This window comes from Cricetulus griseus, chromosome 4 (assembly GCF_003668045.3).
Source record: "Cricetulus griseus strain 17A/GY chromosome 4, alternate assembly CriGri-PICRH-1.0, whole genome shotgun sequence".
Lineage (NCBI taxonomy): Eukaryota > Metazoa > Chordata > Mammalia > Rodentia > Cricetidae > Cricetulus > Cricetulus griseus.
In genome coordinates this window covers 230,737,867-230,755,667 of record NC_048597.1, presented here as the reverse complement: position 1 = coordinate 230,755,667, position 17,801 = coordinate 230,737,867, and the positions used below count along the sequence as shown (strand labels likewise).

The 17,801-nt window shown below is 44.3% G+C and overlaps 1 protein-coding gene across 2 annotated transcripts in view; it reads left to right on the top strand.

Moving 5' to 3' along the window:
- Fyco1 (FYVE and coiled-coil domain autophagy adaptor 1) overlaps positions 1-17,801 on the top strand; it is a 72,339-nt gene that overhangs the window by 17,871 nt on the left and 36,667 nt on the right. For both annotated transcript variants that reach the window (XM_027415532.2, XM_027415531.2), the window contains exons 3-10: positions 866-972; positions 2,685-2,810; positions 7,506-7,612; positions 8,932-9,075; positions 12,055-12,142; positions 13,124-15,469; positions 16,871-16,963; positions 17,387-17,505. In XM_027415532.2, the coding sequence (XP_027271333.1) occupies positions 866-972; positions 2,685-2,810; positions 7,506-7,612; positions 8,932-9,075; positions 12,055-12,142; positions 13,124-15,469; positions 16,871-16,963; positions 17,387-17,505 (3,130 nt within the window). The remainder of the gene's footprint in view (positions 1-865; positions 973-2,684; positions 2,811-7,505; positions 7,613-8,931; positions 9,076-12,054; positions 12,143-13,123; positions 15,470-16,870; positions 16,964-17,386; positions 17,506-17,801) is intronic.

Below are 17,801 nucleotides of genomic sequence, written 5' to 3'. Positions count from 1 at the left end.
CTTGTACTTGCTGATGCTCTGAAACCTGTATTTAACCTGTGCTGATAGGGGTGTAGTAAATGCTATAATTTGTGCTAGAAGCTTGGCTTTTGCTGTTGAAGAGAAATGGGACATGTTTAGAGTCTAGTGACAGGTGATTAGGTTATGACCACCCTGAAAAGAACTCAATGCTGTTTCACAGAGTACTCTTTTATATATGGTCTAATTCCTGTGGGGGCAAGTTATGAAAGAGAACTTCACACTATTAAATGCTAAAGGCCACCATTTGGGGTCTTCAAAATTGATGCCTTGTTTTTAGGTGTGTTTCTTGTTTAATGAATCATTGCAGAGAAAGTTTTGCCTTATTTTTAACACATCTAACATGAATCCCAATTCCAGGGCTGCTGAAATGCTAAATAAATATTTTTACTTTGTGATTACCCAGAATCGGGTGTTTTGTTATCACAAAACAGATTATCCTGGTCATTTCCTTGCCCCTTACTGTCCCAAGTCTGTTTTGTGATACTGCAGTTGGTTAATCTGCATAGCAACCATTTGTTGGCTGGCTGTGTACACACAGGACTAGCTTGGTGGTGGATACACAGGGATGAATTTTAAGAAGTGTGCCCAGTCAGCAAGCTGTTGCAGTGTCTGTGGGCTCGTAGTGCATTTATGACTCTATTATCTGAAGTTATATCACCTGAATATTTACAAGTCCTGTGTGTTTCCAAGGTGACCATCACTGACCACTTATCTTTGTACTTCCAGGTGTTATTTCTGCTTTCTCAGACTTACTTTTCAGCACATCTCAGACGTATGCTAATGTTAAGATGTAAGTAGACAAATATGTCTCTCTGGTCACATGTTCCTGTTTGTTGTCTTAAAGATGCAGTGACAGAGCTAAGCAGTGAATTTAAGGAAGGTGGAGAACCGATCACAGATGACAGCACCAACTTGCACAAGTTTTCTTATAAACTTGAGTATCTTCTGCAAGTAAGTGGCATTTGTCATGTGTTGGTTTTGTCACAGTTGCCTCTTGTTCCCTATAGGAGTGACTCTTTGTTTTTAAAAGAATTTTTAAAAATATTTATTTATTTATTTATTTATTTATTGTGTATATACAGTATTCTGCCTGCATGTATCCCTGCATGCCAGAAGAGGGCACCTGATCATTACGGATGGTGTGGCCCACCATGTGGTTGCTGGGAATTGAACTGAGGACCTCTGGAAGAGCAGTCAGTGCTCTTAACCTCTGAGCCATCTCTCCAGCCCCTATTTGAGTGACTCTTACCAGTTTCCAGGATGTGGTTCAGAAAGCACAATGGAGCAATTAAGCCCTTGTGGTGAGACTGAGAGTCAGAGCAGTCCCAAGAGCTCAGTCCTCCCTAGTGAGTTCTGGGAACCAAGAACATTTCTCTAAGATTTAAGCCATCTTAACTGTAGGGTAGGGTAGTTATTTACACCCTTTGAGAACTTGTTGAACCCTGTAGTGTCTCACCTTTACAGACACAATATATCTACATAGCCAGTAATAGAGGCGGCTTCCAAGAGTTCAGACTCTGGAAGATCATCCAAGGCCCATTTCAGAACCTTGCTCCTTAAGCACGGTTACTGTAGAGCTGGCTATTTCTGAATCAGGGTTAATCAAGCAAACATTCTTTTAACATTTTCATGGTGTAACTTTAGTGTCTGCTTAACTTGACCCAGACAGCTCTGCTGATTGGGAAGTACATACTTTTGAAATAGACAGGAAAGAAATGGACCAGTAGTCATTTTACCACAGTTGTATGAGGCATCACTGTTTGTTCTGGGTTTTGTTTTGTGTTGCCTAGATTTCATAGGAGTGTATGTTAATCTTGCTCCACAACCAAGGAGAAATTTTATAAATGGTATAGAAAGATACCTACCAAACTTTACAGTATCACATCCTACCAAAGAACATAGGTGAGAGAGCTGCTAGAAATAAAGATAGGCATGGAAGGACTCACCTTATGTCTCCAACTGGTTCTTTGATACCAGGATGATTTGCTTTGTTTTGTTTTTGTTTTTGTTTTGTTTTTTTGTTGTTGTTTGTTTGTTTTTTTGTTTTTTTAACCTTTTCCAGTTCAGCCCATTTTGGTTTTGAATTTGAAAGTACTCAACACTGACATTAATTTGACTTTTTTCATGTATTTTAAGATAGTATTGACTCCTGAGAGTTTCGAAATGGATAAATGTCATTGCCTCAGTTCCCTAAGTTACAGCGTTTTCTTATCATATTGGAGGTTTTTCACCAAACTATGATAGTAACCCTTAAAATAAATCTTTCTTTTTTTCCTTTAATTATTATTCTTTTCTCCTTCTTGCTTTCCTTTCTCCCTTCTTTCCTACCTTCCTTCCTTTCTATTAATAAGTCAAACTAGCTTGCTATACTGGAACTACAACTCAGGCTTTGTATATGCTAGGCAAATATCAAGAGATAAATCTTTTGGGATAACTATTCCTAAATCTTACCAGTTATATGACCTTGAGCTGGTATTTACTAGCCTCAATTATCACATCTAAAGTTTGTAAACTAACATATTCTGATTTGCTAATAAATTAAACTAAGACCATCAAGAGGCCTCCCTCAGTGCCTGTCCCCAGGAAGTTAGTAATTTTATTATGTTAATGGAACATGAACAGCAGTGGATTCAGACCTCCTCTCTGTTCCTTTCTTTGCCCAGTTTGATCAGAAGGAGAAGACTAGCCTCCTGGGTAGCAAGAAGGACTACTGGGATTACTTCTGTGCCTGCCTAGCCAAGGTGAAGGGAGCAAATGATGGGATCCGATTTGTCAGGTCCATCTCTGAGGTAAGTGAAGCCATGAAGGGAAGGGCCATCTGTCTTCCACTGGCCTGCCTAAAGCTTCTTTGTGGACACCTCTTCTACAAATAATTAGATATAGCATGAAGTCTATGGGTGACCAAGAAGCCAAGAAATCCAGTCTTGGCATACTGGGCTCCTGTTATATGATTCAAGCTCATGGGAACTACCTGAGTTTAGACTAAGCAGAAATGGGCCAGGTCCTAAATGTTACTTCCCAACTGGGCTATCGACATTATAAAGTCTCTGTTCATCCACCCTTTGGAATTGTGAAACATTGCTTCCCTTTTTTAAAAAAAAATCATTTTCTTTAGAGTTGCTAAGTCAGGGGCTTACTTGACAGTTCTTTAGGTAAAGGCATTGGCTACCAAGCCTGATGACCAAAGTTTCATTCCTAGAACTCACATGGTTGAAAGAGAGAACAGACTCCTGCAAGTTGATCTCCCTACATATGCTATGACACATACATGGCCTGGCAAGTCTGGCCTGGCGCGAGCATGCACATGAGCACACATGTGCATGCTCGCGCGCATGCATACACACACACACGCACACACACACACACACACACACACACACACACACACTAAATAAATAAATAAATAAATAAATAAATAAATGTAAACCAGAAAGATTTTTAGAGTTGCTAGGCTACTTTTCCAGCAGTTTGCTCAAGAAACTTAGATTTGAAGTGAGGAGAGTAAGGTAGACTCTCAAGCATATTTCTTACCATGCCCAGCTGCTAAGTAATGTCCTACATCCAGCTGGGCCCTTGAGGAAGGGCTGAATGCTCTGGTTTTGTCTTACTAGAAACTTAAGAAACACAAATATGCCACACCACACTACATACCCTTCTTCCTTTGTGGGTCCTAATCTGCAATCCTGTCTTGAGACTTTTGTGGCAGCTCCTTTATCATTTATCTTGGCTGCTTTACACCAGAAGCTGGAAGGCCCTGTGTTGATGCCCATATCAGAGTCTGCTCAGCACACCATATTGTGAGTGCCTAAACCTCAGATGATTTCCTTCATGCCTCTCATTCCCCATCCCCATCCCCATCCCCAGCGACTCTCATCAGCCCAGTCAACCCAGAAGTGAAGCACACATACAGGGAGAGCAAGTGAGCCCAAAATTTGGAGAAAGGTTAGGAAAGTTTGTGCGTTTTGTCTTGTTAGCATCTCTGCCAAGTGTGTGATCGCTTTAAAATCGGCACCCAGGCTCTTTGGCTGGCCTCAAAGGCCACGGTGTTAGAAGGCTGGGTGTTTTAGCAATAGCACTCACAGGAATACCAGCAAGGGCCATGGTTTCCTTCTTATAGATGGAAACAGCATAAGCACACTGACATCCAAGGCTCAGTGACTTCTACCAGCTGCCCCCTCTGACTCTGGGCAAGTGAGGGAGGATGGCAGTTCTATAGTGTTTGTCCTGCATGTATCTTTAATGTCAGTGTGGTGTGGGTTGGTCTTGGGAGGCTGGTGAGAAGCTCAAGTTGACGATGTAGAGCCGTGTGTAATGTATCAGGAATCTGGAAAGGTTCCCACTTCTCCCATTCCTCACCCATTGCATCAGCACTGAAGTCTTCAGTCATATGACTCTGGACAAGTGAAGTCTAACAGTAAGTTAGTCTTCATTCCTAGGGTCATGAAGTGTTTTCTAAAACAGTCTACTTTTTAGCTCTTTTTCTCCTCTCTTCATAATGCATTCAGACCTTTTGAGGCCATGCAGATAGACTTTAAAGAAGTTAAGGAAGCTGTGTGCTGACTTCTGACTTGCTCATGCAGGTTGATTTCCCATGGGGCCCAGTTGTTTAACTATGGTTGAAAACTCTGTTCTTTGTCTTGAAATGTCACTAGGTAGGAAAATTGCTGGATATTAACTTTCCCCATTACTTGGTGCTCTTTGGATCTTCAAGTGTAACTAGAATTTAATGGGTCAGAAGTATTTATAGGACTCCTTGGGGCCTTTGGGGCAGGAGATAGCCATTTGTGCTAATATGTGAACATTCTAGTGAGCCACTTGCAGAGACTCAAAATGAGTTCTTCTGGAATGGGTTTCCCTGAAGTATGTGGAGGCCAGCTCTGCTCCAGGCACATGGCACAGAGGTCTGGTTTAAAGCAGAGACACCCCATGTTCCTTGCAGGTCTCCCGTCCCATGCTACTATTGTGTGCCTTTTCAGCATGGTGTATATGGGATGCTAAGAAAACCGGGAATTGAGTGATGAAAGCTGACCTATGATCTAAAACATTTTTTAAAAAGGCAGTATGTAGTTACTTTCATTTGCAGTACAAAAGAAATATTCTTTTTCCTGAGGGACATTTTTTAAAGTAAGTAGCTAGCTCCTTATATAATCATCTGTTCAGCTAATGAGCTCAAATGTTATCATTTAAGAAATTTTACTGTCATGTAGGAGGAATAAGGACTCACTCCTGCTCTGAGAGTTTGCAGACAAGAGTGGTTTTGTGGGCAGAGAGATCTGATTAAATTCTACCATTATTCCAGTTTTGAGGTATGTAGGTGGGCACCTTGCCTAGCTGTTCTGGGCTACCCAGATGTCCCCATTGTCCCCATTGAGCACTTTGTTCTCACCTCACTCATCAGAGAAGAAAGTGTTTGTACATGGATGTTGGCATGGAGGTTGTCTTCTAAGCATCTGTTGAGATAACTATTTGGAAGCATGCCTTAGTGCTTTGTATCAAGTCAGTCTTCTGCCCACCTCCATTTCAGCTGTCGTGACTATGGTTGGGAAATGTCTTATGGCTTCCGTAGTTCATGAGGTTTCATGTCTTTTAAAATCACCTTATGTTATATTACTTCTTTGAGTCATCAGTAAGAATGACTCAAAGTAATAAATACCTCTGAGTTAAAGGTGTTAACTGCTCCTGGGATGTTTACAGCATTATTGGTGCCTTGGTGGCATGCCACATACTTCCTGTCTCAATCTAGGACATCTTAATGTGGTAGAAAATAATAAGACCCTCTTTTGACCAAACTACTGTCATCCCTCTCTAAACATTCTGATCTTTAAGAGAGTGAGAGAGTGCTGGCTCTGCTTTCTCTACCCAGATTCAGAGCTTGTGCCAATAGATACCTAAGGTAGACTCAATGTGTTTTGAATGCCTGGCTACTTCTGGGACTGATATATTGAGGTTATGAATCTTAATTTTCAAACCTCTCAAATGTTCTCTATGGCAGTTCACTTTAATCCACTTGTCTTGGCTGCCATTTGCCCACAGCTTGTAGGGCCCTGCATTGCAGCCTCATTGCAGAGTCTGCACAGCATACCATGTTGTAAGTGATTAAACCTCAGATGAATTCCTTTATGCTTTTACATGAATTTGTCATCAAAGTCATTGTAGAGTTGTGGACACTTGGGCTTTTCTATGACATTACTCCCAGGTGACAAGACTCCTTGGAAAGCCCTATTCTCATCCATAGCACATTGACTAAATGCAATGAGTTGCCTTCTCTGAAAAGAAACCAGTCCAATTAGGAAAGCATGAACAGATACATGAGGGTTTGATGGAGACAAAGGAGACTGTTAAACATCCTTCTGTGTGTATGTTTCTCTCATTGGTTAATAAATAAAACACTGGTTGACTGATTGGCCAGATAGGAAGTGACATAGGTGGGCAGAAACTTGCTATTAGCTAACCATAGAGGTCTGGAGGTACAGATAGACAGGAAGTGACATAGATGGGCAGAATGAGGATATAAGCAGGGACAAACAGGAAATCGTTCTCTGTGGAGATGCTGAGCAGTCATCATGTAGCCCGCAAAGGAGTTGCAGGTCCAGCATTCTCCGGTAAGCCAAGGCTATGTGGAAATACATGGATTAATAGAAATGGGTTAATAATTAAGACAGAGCTAGCCACCGGGCGGTGGTGGCACATGCCTTTAATCCCAGCACTCGGGAGGCAGAGGCAGGTGGATCTCTGTGAGTTCGAGACCAACCTGGTCTACAAGAGCTAGTTCCAGGACAGCCTCCAAAGCCACAGAGAAACCCTGTCTAGAAAAACCAAAAAAAAAGAGAAAAAGACAGAGCTAGCCAATAAGAAACCCTAGTCACCAGCCTACAGATTTATAACTAATATAGTGTCTATGTGTTCATTTCGGGCAGGGGCCTCAGGACCAGACAGGCCAGAAAACTCATGCTTACAGAGCTCCTCTTACACAACTCCACTCTTTTTATTCTTCCCCTTTTCTACACATGTTCCAACCAAGCCACTGAGGCCTCTCTCCCTGAGCCTGACCCCCTTGTACCTTAAGCCCAGCACCAACCAAGTTTACCATCCCTTCCTCCTATAGTTTCCATGTGAGAAGCCATTCAGTTACCTCCAGGTTTCACACCTTATTCCAGATGAAATCAAGGAGTTTCCTGTCAGACTCAGAGATTCTGATAGGAAGAAGAGCAAGAGTGACTGCATTCGAGGTACAGGTTTTGATTCCCATCCACATATCTTTCTTCACATGTTTGCTGCAGAGTATTCTCAGATAGAGGCCTGCGATAAGCCCACCCACGTCAGGCTTCTTTCTAGAGTGACGGTGCCAGATGTTTCCCATCCTTTGATGGGTATGAGGGCTGCCAGTGTCAGAGCAGGGTTGGATGGCATGTTCTGTCCTATTTTGTGGCCTTTGCTAATTCTCCATGAGGAGGTGTTCATCTCAATGTAATCTGTGTTTTCAGCTCCGAACATCTCTGGGAAAAGGAAGAGCTTTCATTCGCTACTCTTTGGTGCACCAGAGGTTGGCAGACACTTTGCAGCAGTGCTTCATGAACACTAAAGTAACCAGGTAACTGCAAGACTGTGCTGGGCTTAACCCATGAACAGAAATTATGTCAGAATGACAGTGGTAGGTGCCTCCAGTTTCTTCTACAGCCATTATTCTTGGTCCTTCCTACCAGTCTTTGAGCATGTAGTATAAAAGTGGTAAAGAGGTAAATACTACCTTTTTCTAGTGCTCTCATGTGCTCAACTGTGGTACTAGAGCTTAGAGCCAGAGCTCTTAACTCCTGGTGGCCACATGTCTTTTCCTGATGGGTGGTGGCTCATTGGAGCCAGTGTTCCTTTGCTTCCCACAAGAGTTGCCTGTGTGGTTCTCCTTTACTCAGCCTGGACCCCACCTACCACAGAGCCAGTTCCCATCAACATATCATGGCTCCTGGGAGACCTTAGGGCAATTGCTGTGAGTACTGTGTACCTCGTATGTGCTGTAGCCTCACAAGGAAACAGTAAGAGAAGGAGAAAGGTGGGTCTGAGTGAGTGAGAGTAAGGGAGCATCAGATTAGCAGCTGCCCAGCATTCTTTTTCTGTTTCTCCTATGCCTCTCCCTAGATATTTGAGTTAATGAAAGAAAGGACTTTTGAATTTAAAAATAACAAGCAAATGTTTAGCTTTATTCTGTTGCCTTTAAGACTGATTACATTCTTATACATGTGACAGGCTTGTGAGTTAAAAACATTTGCACATTTGATTTGAAGAGTATATTGTTGTAGGTATTTGGTAAAGACTACCATAAACAGTTCAGCATCACAGACCACAAATATGAGCCAAGTAATTCTTTAGACTTATAAGTACTATCTTTTTAAACTTCTTACTGCTTCGAATGAAATGGATAAATCACAATAACAATGTCTCGTGAAATGGATAAATCACAATAACAATGTGCATAAAACATTTCTGGATAGACATTTGTTCCTTGGCTTTTAATGTCTGAACAGAAGTTAGAAGTGAGCCCAGTGTGTCTTGTTGGATTCTATGAAAGGAATAAAAGCTGAGGTTATCTTCCCCAAAGGAATTGTCCTGTCTCCTACAGTTACCCTTTCTTGGCAAGTCACTAAGATTTAAGTATCTCAAATTTGTTGGAGGAAAGAAAGGTATTATATAAATAATAAACATCCAGATAATTGCAAGTTTCTTTGAAGCAAAGAAAGCTTATTTGAGAACCTGTGGTTCAGCAGTGAAAGATAAAATGGCTTGCTTATTTTTTTTTATTTAGTAACATAGGTTACTGGATTTGATGAGGTAGAACCACACAGGATGGTCTTGAGTACATTCATTCTTCGCTTATCCTTGTTTCTCCTCAATTCACACAGTGTATGTTTTCTGCAGTGACTGGTATTATGCAAGAAGCCCCTTTCTGAAGCCAAAGCTGAGCTCTGACATTGTGGGCCAACTGTATGAGCTGACTGAGGTGCAGTTTGATCTAGCATCAAGGGGCTACGACCTGGATGCCGCCTGGCCAACATTTGCCAGGTACTTTGGGGAACTGCTTTCTTTAAAATGTTAAGGAAAGAGATGTCCAGTGTTTTGAAAACAGCCACCCATCTGCCCAGCCATTTTGCTTGCTCAGTAAATTGCATATAGCTTCACAACTATTTTTGTCTGCCTTCCCCATTTATTTATTAAGTTATCTCAGTATTGACTTGTGGGGTTTTTTGGTTGTGGTGGGTTTTTGTTTGTGTGGAGGGAGTTGTTTTGTTCTGTTGTTGTCCGGTGGATTATATTCTGTCATTATTTTTGAGCTTAACTTAGCCATATTCGTCCACTGGGAGACCTTTCAGGTTGATATTTTAGGGTTTCTTTCTTCTATATAATACATTCTTTTTTTTCTTTTGTAGAAATAAAATACTGTAGATCTAACTAAGGTGCCACCTTCCTGCTGTCTGTTCCCTTCTTCCTTCCTAGAAGTAAACACAGCACTATGGTTGAGGCATGTCAATAGCAAGGCTTTGTTTTCACTATATGTATTTTTTATGTATCCACAAATATTTAATGATAATATGTATGCTATATATAATTTCAAAATGTTATGCACAGAGAATCATGAGAAAGCTATTATTTCATACTTGCCTTTTTAATTTCACATTGTTTAGTTTTACTTGTGTTTACTCTTGTGGTTCTGTGGCTATAGGGTAGAAGCAACTATGTGAAGCAACTTGGCCCATCTCTTTACATATTCTATGACAGATTTCATGCAGGAGTAGTTGTGATATAGACTGTTTATTTCACAAGCTCAAAATATTTACAGCCTAGCAGACCCATGGTGTAGAATATTCTACTGCATAAGTAACCATAACCAGTGTGACATCCTGGTGGAGTTAGGCTTGTTCCACCTTTCCACAGTGATAATGCACCAAGGGTTTCCTTCCTCACACCTCCCTCCTCATACCTCACACATGTGTGAGGTTGTGTGGCACTCTTGACTAAGGTCCTTGCTAGGTTGAGGGGACTAATAGATTTGACAGTTCGATAACTATAGGTTGTTTCTTGTAGGGTTGCTGTGAATTGAGAGTTATCACATAAGCCTCTATGCTTCATCCAGTAGAACTTTCTTCAGTGAAGGAGATTTTGGATAGTTGCCCTGTCCAATATGTCCACATGAAGTACAATCAGGTCTTTGGCCACACTGTAGATGAGCCTCTCAGCACAGTAGAACTTAAAAACAAACCAACAAGGGCTGGAGAGATGGCTCAGAGGTTAAGAGCACTGACTGCTCTTCTAGAGGCCCTCAGTTCAATTCCCAGCAGCCACATCATGGCTCACAACCATCTATAATGAGATCTGGTGCCCGCTTCTGACCTGCAGGCAGAACACTGCATACATAATAAATTAAATCTTTAAAAAAAAAAAAAGAACCTAGGTTGAATGCTGTTTTTTCCTCATTGGAAAATAGACTGTGGCAGGCACCTAAAATTCAAAGAAATGTATTTCCTGGGGATTTGGGGGGGCAGTAAAGGAAGCTATAGTATTTAGATTCGTTTGTTTGTGTGTGTACATGTGAGTGCATGTGTGTGTGTGTGCGTGCATAGATATCAGATTAGATTCATTTGTGTGTGTACATGTGAGTGCATGCGTGTGTGTGTATGTGTGAGTGCATGCATGTGCATGTGCATAGATATCAGATGAGATTCATTTGTTTGTGTGTGTGCATGCGTGTGTGTGTGTGTGAGTGTGTGTGTGTGTGTGTGTGTGTGTGTATACATATCAGAGGAGGGCAGCAGTTATCCTCTACTATTCTACAACTAGTTTTTTAAGGCAAGATGTCTTCCTGAAGCTGAGACTCAAGTTTTCTCTTCTAAGCTAGAACCCAGAAAGCCCACATGACCTCCCTGTCTTCACCTCTCTTGGAGATGGGATTTCAAGGGTGTCTGGGATACCTGGTTTGTTACATAGGTGCTGGGATCCAAACTCCAGTCTCCATGATTGCATAACAAGCATTCTTAACTGCTAGGCTATCTCGAACCCCCATGCTGTGATGTTTAAACTGCAGCAGTGTAGTACCCACCTCAGGCCCATGGAAGATCTGCTCTTTGGAGAGAAGTGTGTTTTCCTCTTTGTGCATCATCTAAGAAAGAATGCTCCTGCATTCATCCATCTGTTATTGTAATGAAAAACCTGAGGCAGACTATAAAGAAAATACATTTCTAGTCTGGGGATGTGGCTCGGCTCTTAAGAATGTTTCCTGCTTTTCCAGTGGACCCACTTTCAAACCCCAGAACCTATGTCAGGCAGCTCACAACCATTGCAGCTTCAGAGAATCCTCTTCTGGCCTCCCCCTCACACATGCACCACACATAAAAATAAATCTTTAAATTAAAAAAAAAAGTCTGAAAGTCTTCCTTTTAGGAGGGAAATAGAGTGTGGCTTGTTTAGTTCACAGTTTTAGAGGCTGAAGGCCTGAGCAACATGGCCCAGGCTCTGGCAAGGCAATCCCTTGACTATCATTTCAGAGTAGGTGATGGGGGTATATTTTATGCAGAAGTAAGAGATCACATGTCCCAAATAGTAAGACAGAGGTTAGAGTCCCAGAGTGCCTTCAAACGGGTTGATGTAAGGGCTTATATCAGCCACATTGTTTAAAGGCTCCATCATCTCTCAGTGTCACCATTCTAAGGACCTACATATGGAGGCTTTAGCAGACATAATCAAATGATATCCAGGCCATATCCTACCACCACCTGCTTGCCTAGTAACTGTTAGCACCAGTGTGTGTGTGTGTGTGTGTGTGTGTGTGTGTGTGAGAAGAGAGAGAGAGAGAGAGAGAGAGAGAGAGAGAGAGAGAGAGAGAGGCAGAGAGAGAGAGGCAGAGAGACAGAGAGAAAGAGACAGAGAGAGAGAGACAGACAGAGACAGACAGACAGACAGAGACAGAGAGAGACAGACAGACAGAGAGAGAGGGAGGGAGTTTGCTCTCTTATCTGAACACACTGTGTCTGTCTTATGGCCCCACAGGAGGACGCTGGGCACACCCTCTTCTCACATGTGGAAACCCCCCAGCAGAAGCTCCAGCATGAGCAGTCTAGTGAGCAATTACTTGCAGGTAACGTCGGGAAGGCTGGGGTTAGCACCTTGTTAGGGTGACCAGGATATGTCTTTTTCCCTAGCAACTCATGGGTAATCTTTCTAAGTACTTGTTCTAAGCAAAGTGATATAACCCCTTAAACTATATCCTCTAATTTAACTAAATCCTGAAATTTAGATTTTTTTATAGCCAGATAAAATTTAGATCCTTTTAAAACTGAACTCTTAAAATATTTTTAAAGTGTCTTATAAGATATAGGTTAGCACTGAAGTTAGAATTGACTCTGCTACCTACCAACATCCAACTAAGGGGAAATTACTTAACTTAGAAGCTTCAACTCTTTCTTCTGTAAGAGGGGTAATAAAATCACCCTGGTCCTAAGTGGAGAAGCAAGTAAAAGGGTACTTAAGAAGTACTGAAAATGTAAATCTATTGTAACTATATAATAGAAATTTATTTGCAGTACAAAAATGCTCATAATATATAGAGAATTCAAAATAGAAAAGATGAGCTAGGCACGGTGACGCACACCTTTAATCACAGTACTCAAGAGGCAGAGGCAGGCAGATCTCTGGGCAGCCAGCCAGGTCTACAGATCGAGCCAGGGCAACCAGGGCTACATAGAGAAACCATGTCTCGAAAAACTGATTAGATATATTTTGTGATTTTTGTCATGCCATGGACTGCTATGGGTATAATACACTGTGTTAACCGTAATTTCAGTGTAACTGAGTTCAGATTTTCTAAGAACCAATGTCCTTTAAATTCATAAAGCTGATGGAGGCTGGATGGAGATGTGAGTCTGTCTACCAGAGGGTTTGTGGGGCCCTGAATGTGCTCAGACCTTGTGGCAGGTTCTAGCTTTTAGAATAACTCTAAAAGCTTACCCCAGGTTAAGTAATCCCTTTGTTTTTACTTCTACTTTCATTGAATACAAAAACTTATTCAAATCACTGGACAACTTCATTCTAAAACCTCCTGTCTTTAACTTTCTCTTAGACTCAGGAGATGGCCTCCGGTTTTGACCTAAACAGTTCTCTAAACAATGAAGCACTAGAAGGTTTTGATGAGATGCGGCTGGAGCTGGACCAGTTGGAGGTTCGGGAGAAACAGCTGCAAGAGCATGTACAGCAGCTAGACAGGGAGAAGCAAGCACTCCAAGTGATGATCAGCAGGCAAGGGGAGCAGCTTGAGGTCGAGAAGGAGAGGGGGTACCCTTCAGTGGAGGGTAACATTGGCCTCGTGGGCCTGGTGGCAGAGCTTCAGAAGCAGGGGGAGGCCACCAAGACCACAGTGAAGAAACTACAGACCTATCTGCAGGCCTTGGAGCTGAATGTAGACAAGAAAGAGAACAGTCACTCAGCCCTGCAGCTTGAGACCATGGCACAGGAGCTTGAGGTTGTAAGCAACTCCCTGGGTAGGAAGAACCAGCTTCTAGCCAGGCTTTCAGACTGCCTGGCCAGGGCTGAGAAGGACACACAGTTTCATCAAGAGCCAGGAGCCGACGTGGCCCTGAAGTTCCAGGAATTAAAGGGAAAACTTGAAGCTCTAGAAGGAGAAAACACCAAGATCCAGGAACTAAACAGGCAGCAGAGTATCCAGCTAGAGCAGCTGGCTAAGGAACTACAGCAGAAGGAGGAGGCCCGGGCTGACCTAGAGCACTTAGTGAAGGATGTGTCCCTACTTGAGGAAGAGCTATCTGGGAAGAAGCAAGAGTCAGCTCAGCTCCGGCGACAGCTACAGGAATCTCTGGCCCACTTGAGCTCTGTGGAGGAGGAGCTGGCAGAAGCCAGGCAGCAGGAAAAGCAGCATCGAGAAGAAAAGCAGCTACTGGAACAGGAAGCCAAGTCTCTGACATGGCAGCTGCAGCTCCTAGAGACCCAATTAGCACAGGTGAGTCAGCTTGTGAGTGACCTGGAGGAGCAGAAGAAGCAGCTTATGCAGGACAGAGACCATCTCAGCCAGAAAGTGGGCGCACTGGAACAGCTAGCTGAGGTGCGTGGGGCCAGCAAGAATAGGGAGGCTCTGGCCTCCATGAGCTCTGTCCCACCACAGACCGGGGAGATACCAGAAGAGGGACAGCAATCCCTCCACAAAGAACATGTAAGCAATACCACAGTGCCAGGGGGAGACCAGGAAAAATTGGGAAAGATCAACCAGGAGCTTCAGAAGGAGCTGCAGAACATGGCTGTGCGCAACCAACTCCTAGAAGGCAAACTTCAAGCCTTGCAAACTGACTACAAGGCACTGCAGCAGCGAGAGGCAGCCATCCAGGGCTCCTTAGCCTCCCTGGAAGCTGAGCAGGCCAGCATCCGGCACCTGGGAGACCAGATGGAAGCAAGCCTTTTGGCTGTGAGGAAAGCCAAAGAGACCATGAAGGCCCAGGTGGCAGAGAAGGAGGCTGCCCTGCAAAGTAAGGAGGGTGAGTGCCGGCGGCTGCAGGAAGAGGCAGATCAGTGCCGGCTTCGGACAGAGGCCCAGGATCAGGAGCTCAGAGCTCTTGAGAACCAGTGCCAGCAGCAGATTCAGCTGATTGAGGCCCTCTCTGCAGAGAAAGGCCACCAGGAACTCAGCCTACCCCAAGTCAACTCGGTCCAACTGGCCCTGTCTCAAGCACAGCTAGAAGTTCACCAGGGGGAGGCCCAGCGGTTACAGAATGAGGTGGTGGATCTCCAGGCCAAGCTCCAGGTGGCCCTAGGTGATCGAGACAAGTTACAGAGCCAGCTGGGTGTGGCTGAGGCAGTCCTGGGGGAGCACAAGACCCTGGTGCAACAATTGAAAGAGCAGAATGAAGCCCTTAACAGGGCCCATGTTCAGGAACTGCTGCAGTGCTCAGAGCGAGAAGGCATACTGCAGGAGGAGAGCATCTACAAGGCCCAGAAGCAGGAGCAAGAGCTACAAGCCCTGCATGCAGAGCTGTCCCAGGTGAGGTGCAGCACTGAGGGAGCCCACCTAGAGCATGCAGAGCTACAGGACCAGCTGCACCGAGCCAACACAGACACGGCTGAGCTTGGCATACAAGTCTGTGCCCTGACAGCTGAGAAGGATAGGATGGAGAGGACCCTGGCCAGCTTGGCCCAGGAGCTCCAGGACTCTAAAGAGGCAGCACTACAGGAACGAAAGGGCTTGGAGCTCCAAGTGATGGGACTACAGCAAGAGAAGGAGCGCTTGCAGGAAAAGCTAAAGGAAGCTGAGGAAGCAGCTAGTTCATTCCCTGATCTACAGGCACAGCTGGTCCAGGCTGAGCAGCTGACCCAGAGCCTCCAAGAGGCTGCACACCAGGAACGAGATACCCTCAAGTTCCAGCTAAGTGCTGAAATCATGGGCCACCAGAACAGATTGAAGGTAAGTCCAGCTTTAGCCATTTCTCAAGGTACACCTGGTGGCTCTACAATGAGATGGCCCTGCAGCAAGAAAAAGGTGAAGACCAGAGAATATCCTGGTTCCATTCAACTTTGGTAGCCCACATTTCTTTGCAGAAACACATCAGGCAGAGTGTGGGGAGTGATGCCTTCATCTAGAAGCCCCTGTTAGTATTCAGGCATCTGTACCTGCCTGTGCTTGGATACACCCTCAGCTGCAATCACTAAGAGCACCACCTGTGCACATTCACTGTGTTCCCTTTTAAAAGGGCCCCGCCCACCTCCCATCTTTGTCTCTTTCTCTCCCTATCTGTTCCCCCCCCTCTGTGTGTGTGTGTGTGTGTGTGTGTGTGTGTGTGTGTGTGTGTGTGTCTTTGTGTCTTTCTCTCTTTTTCTCTCTGCCTCTCTTCTGTTCTGCTGCTCCATCCCCAGAGGCCAGCCTCCTCTCTCTCCTCCCCCCTTTTCCCATTCACTTTACCCCCAATAAAAACCCCTCCACCCAAGCTCTGTCACTTGGTGTCTTTATCTCTCGTACTGCTTTTTAAAATTACAACAGCCCCCACTTTGGCCATGGCAGATGTTGGCCCACACAGAACTTTTTAAAAATTAGTAGCCAACATTGGCAGATCAGGATGTACACAAATTAAGAATTATGACATCATTTGAATTCTCAGCAGATCTAATAGCCCATTTCCATATCCCCACAAGGCAGCAGGCAGCAGCTCAAAGAGTGCACACACCCTTCTGCAGCTTCCCCTTTTGTGTGTTTGAGTACAGCCCCTTCCACACATAAGTTTCAGCCGCTAGCCCTGCCTTATCTTTTGGAGCCCCATCATCCATAGGGTCATCGGTCTGTGATATCTTGAGTCCTGGCTCTAGTCTTTACTAAATAATCAGCTTCTCTGAGTACTGTTCTGATGGCTGATAGGGTATAGGGAACTGGCTCAGTTCAGAAAAGCAGGTCCCTTAAAGCAGACAAATCTGAATCCCCAGTAGACCATGGCCTTTGATACTGCATGAAGAAAGGGAGCTAGAGAATGGCAGATAAGAACAGGATAAGTAGCCACAATACTTTGATTTCCAGTGTGTATGTATCCTAGTGGGCCTACCTAGGCCTCTGTGTTCTCAGCCCACTGTGCACCCTCTCCTGCCCCTTCCTAAGAGTGTCCTCCCCACCCCATGAAGTCCCATGAGGCTCCTGTTTGAGAAACAAGCTGCAACTCTTTCCCCTGTAAGTATTTTGTTACCAGCAGAGAAGAAGCTTGTTAAGGACCCACTTCGGGAAACAATACAGTTCTGCTTTTTAGAAACCATTTGGCTGATAAAGGTGGAGTCCCAGAGCAAAAAAAACTCTCTCTTACGATGCCTTCCTCTTCCTTTCCAGGCAGCCAGTGAAGAGTGTGGGAGCCTCAGGGCCCAGCTAGAAGAGCAAAGCCGGCAACTGCAAGTGACTAAGGAGGCTGTGCACGAACTGAAGGTGGGCCTGGCAGGTGTGCTATCAAGGAAAGGGGATCTGGTCTGCTTCTACTGGGTTGTTGCCAGATGCTCCTCAAAATGCAGTCATTGGTTCTGACAATAACCCAATCTGTGTCATGACTCTCTTCTACTCCCTAGACTTTGGGCTAAAAGGAAATTGTTCTTAGTCATCTCTGTTGGCATTCTCTAGAGCCAGTAGAGTGGCACTTGTCCCACTAGTAACCTCACTCCATGCCACTGCACACCACTGAAGAGCAGGTCATATCCCACAAATAGAGAACACAGGACTCTGGCCTCATGAGCTTTAGCACAAAACCTTACCTTAGAAGTGGCCCTGTCAGGAAGTGTGAGTAGTGTACCAGTCTCTTCCCCATGGAGGGTAAGCTTTGTACGCTTGTGTCTTCTCCCGGATATCCTATACCAGGTCACCAAGGCAGCCATGGAGGAGAAACTGAACTGTACCAGCAGCCACCTTGCAGAGTGCCAGGCCACTTTGCAGCAGAAAGATGAAGAAAGCGCTACTCTTCGAATAAGCCTAGAAAGGTCAGTCACGGGTCACCCACACAGCCACTGGTGATCTTCAGGGAGTGGGTAGGTGTACTCCTTTTGGAAAGTCAGCCACTTGGGCTAGATGGGGAAATCCTGCAAAAGCCATGCCATCAGAAAGCACAGGGGCCAGAAGCTTGCCAAAGAAAAGTCAGCCATCTTCCTGCCATAGTCCATATGAGGCAAGGTGCCTTTCATCTGGTGGAGCTTTTTTACTTCCAGCAAGGTGCACATTAACTGCATGCTTCCAAAAAGCCAAAAGCAGGCACCATTAGTGCATGAGATTAATTAAT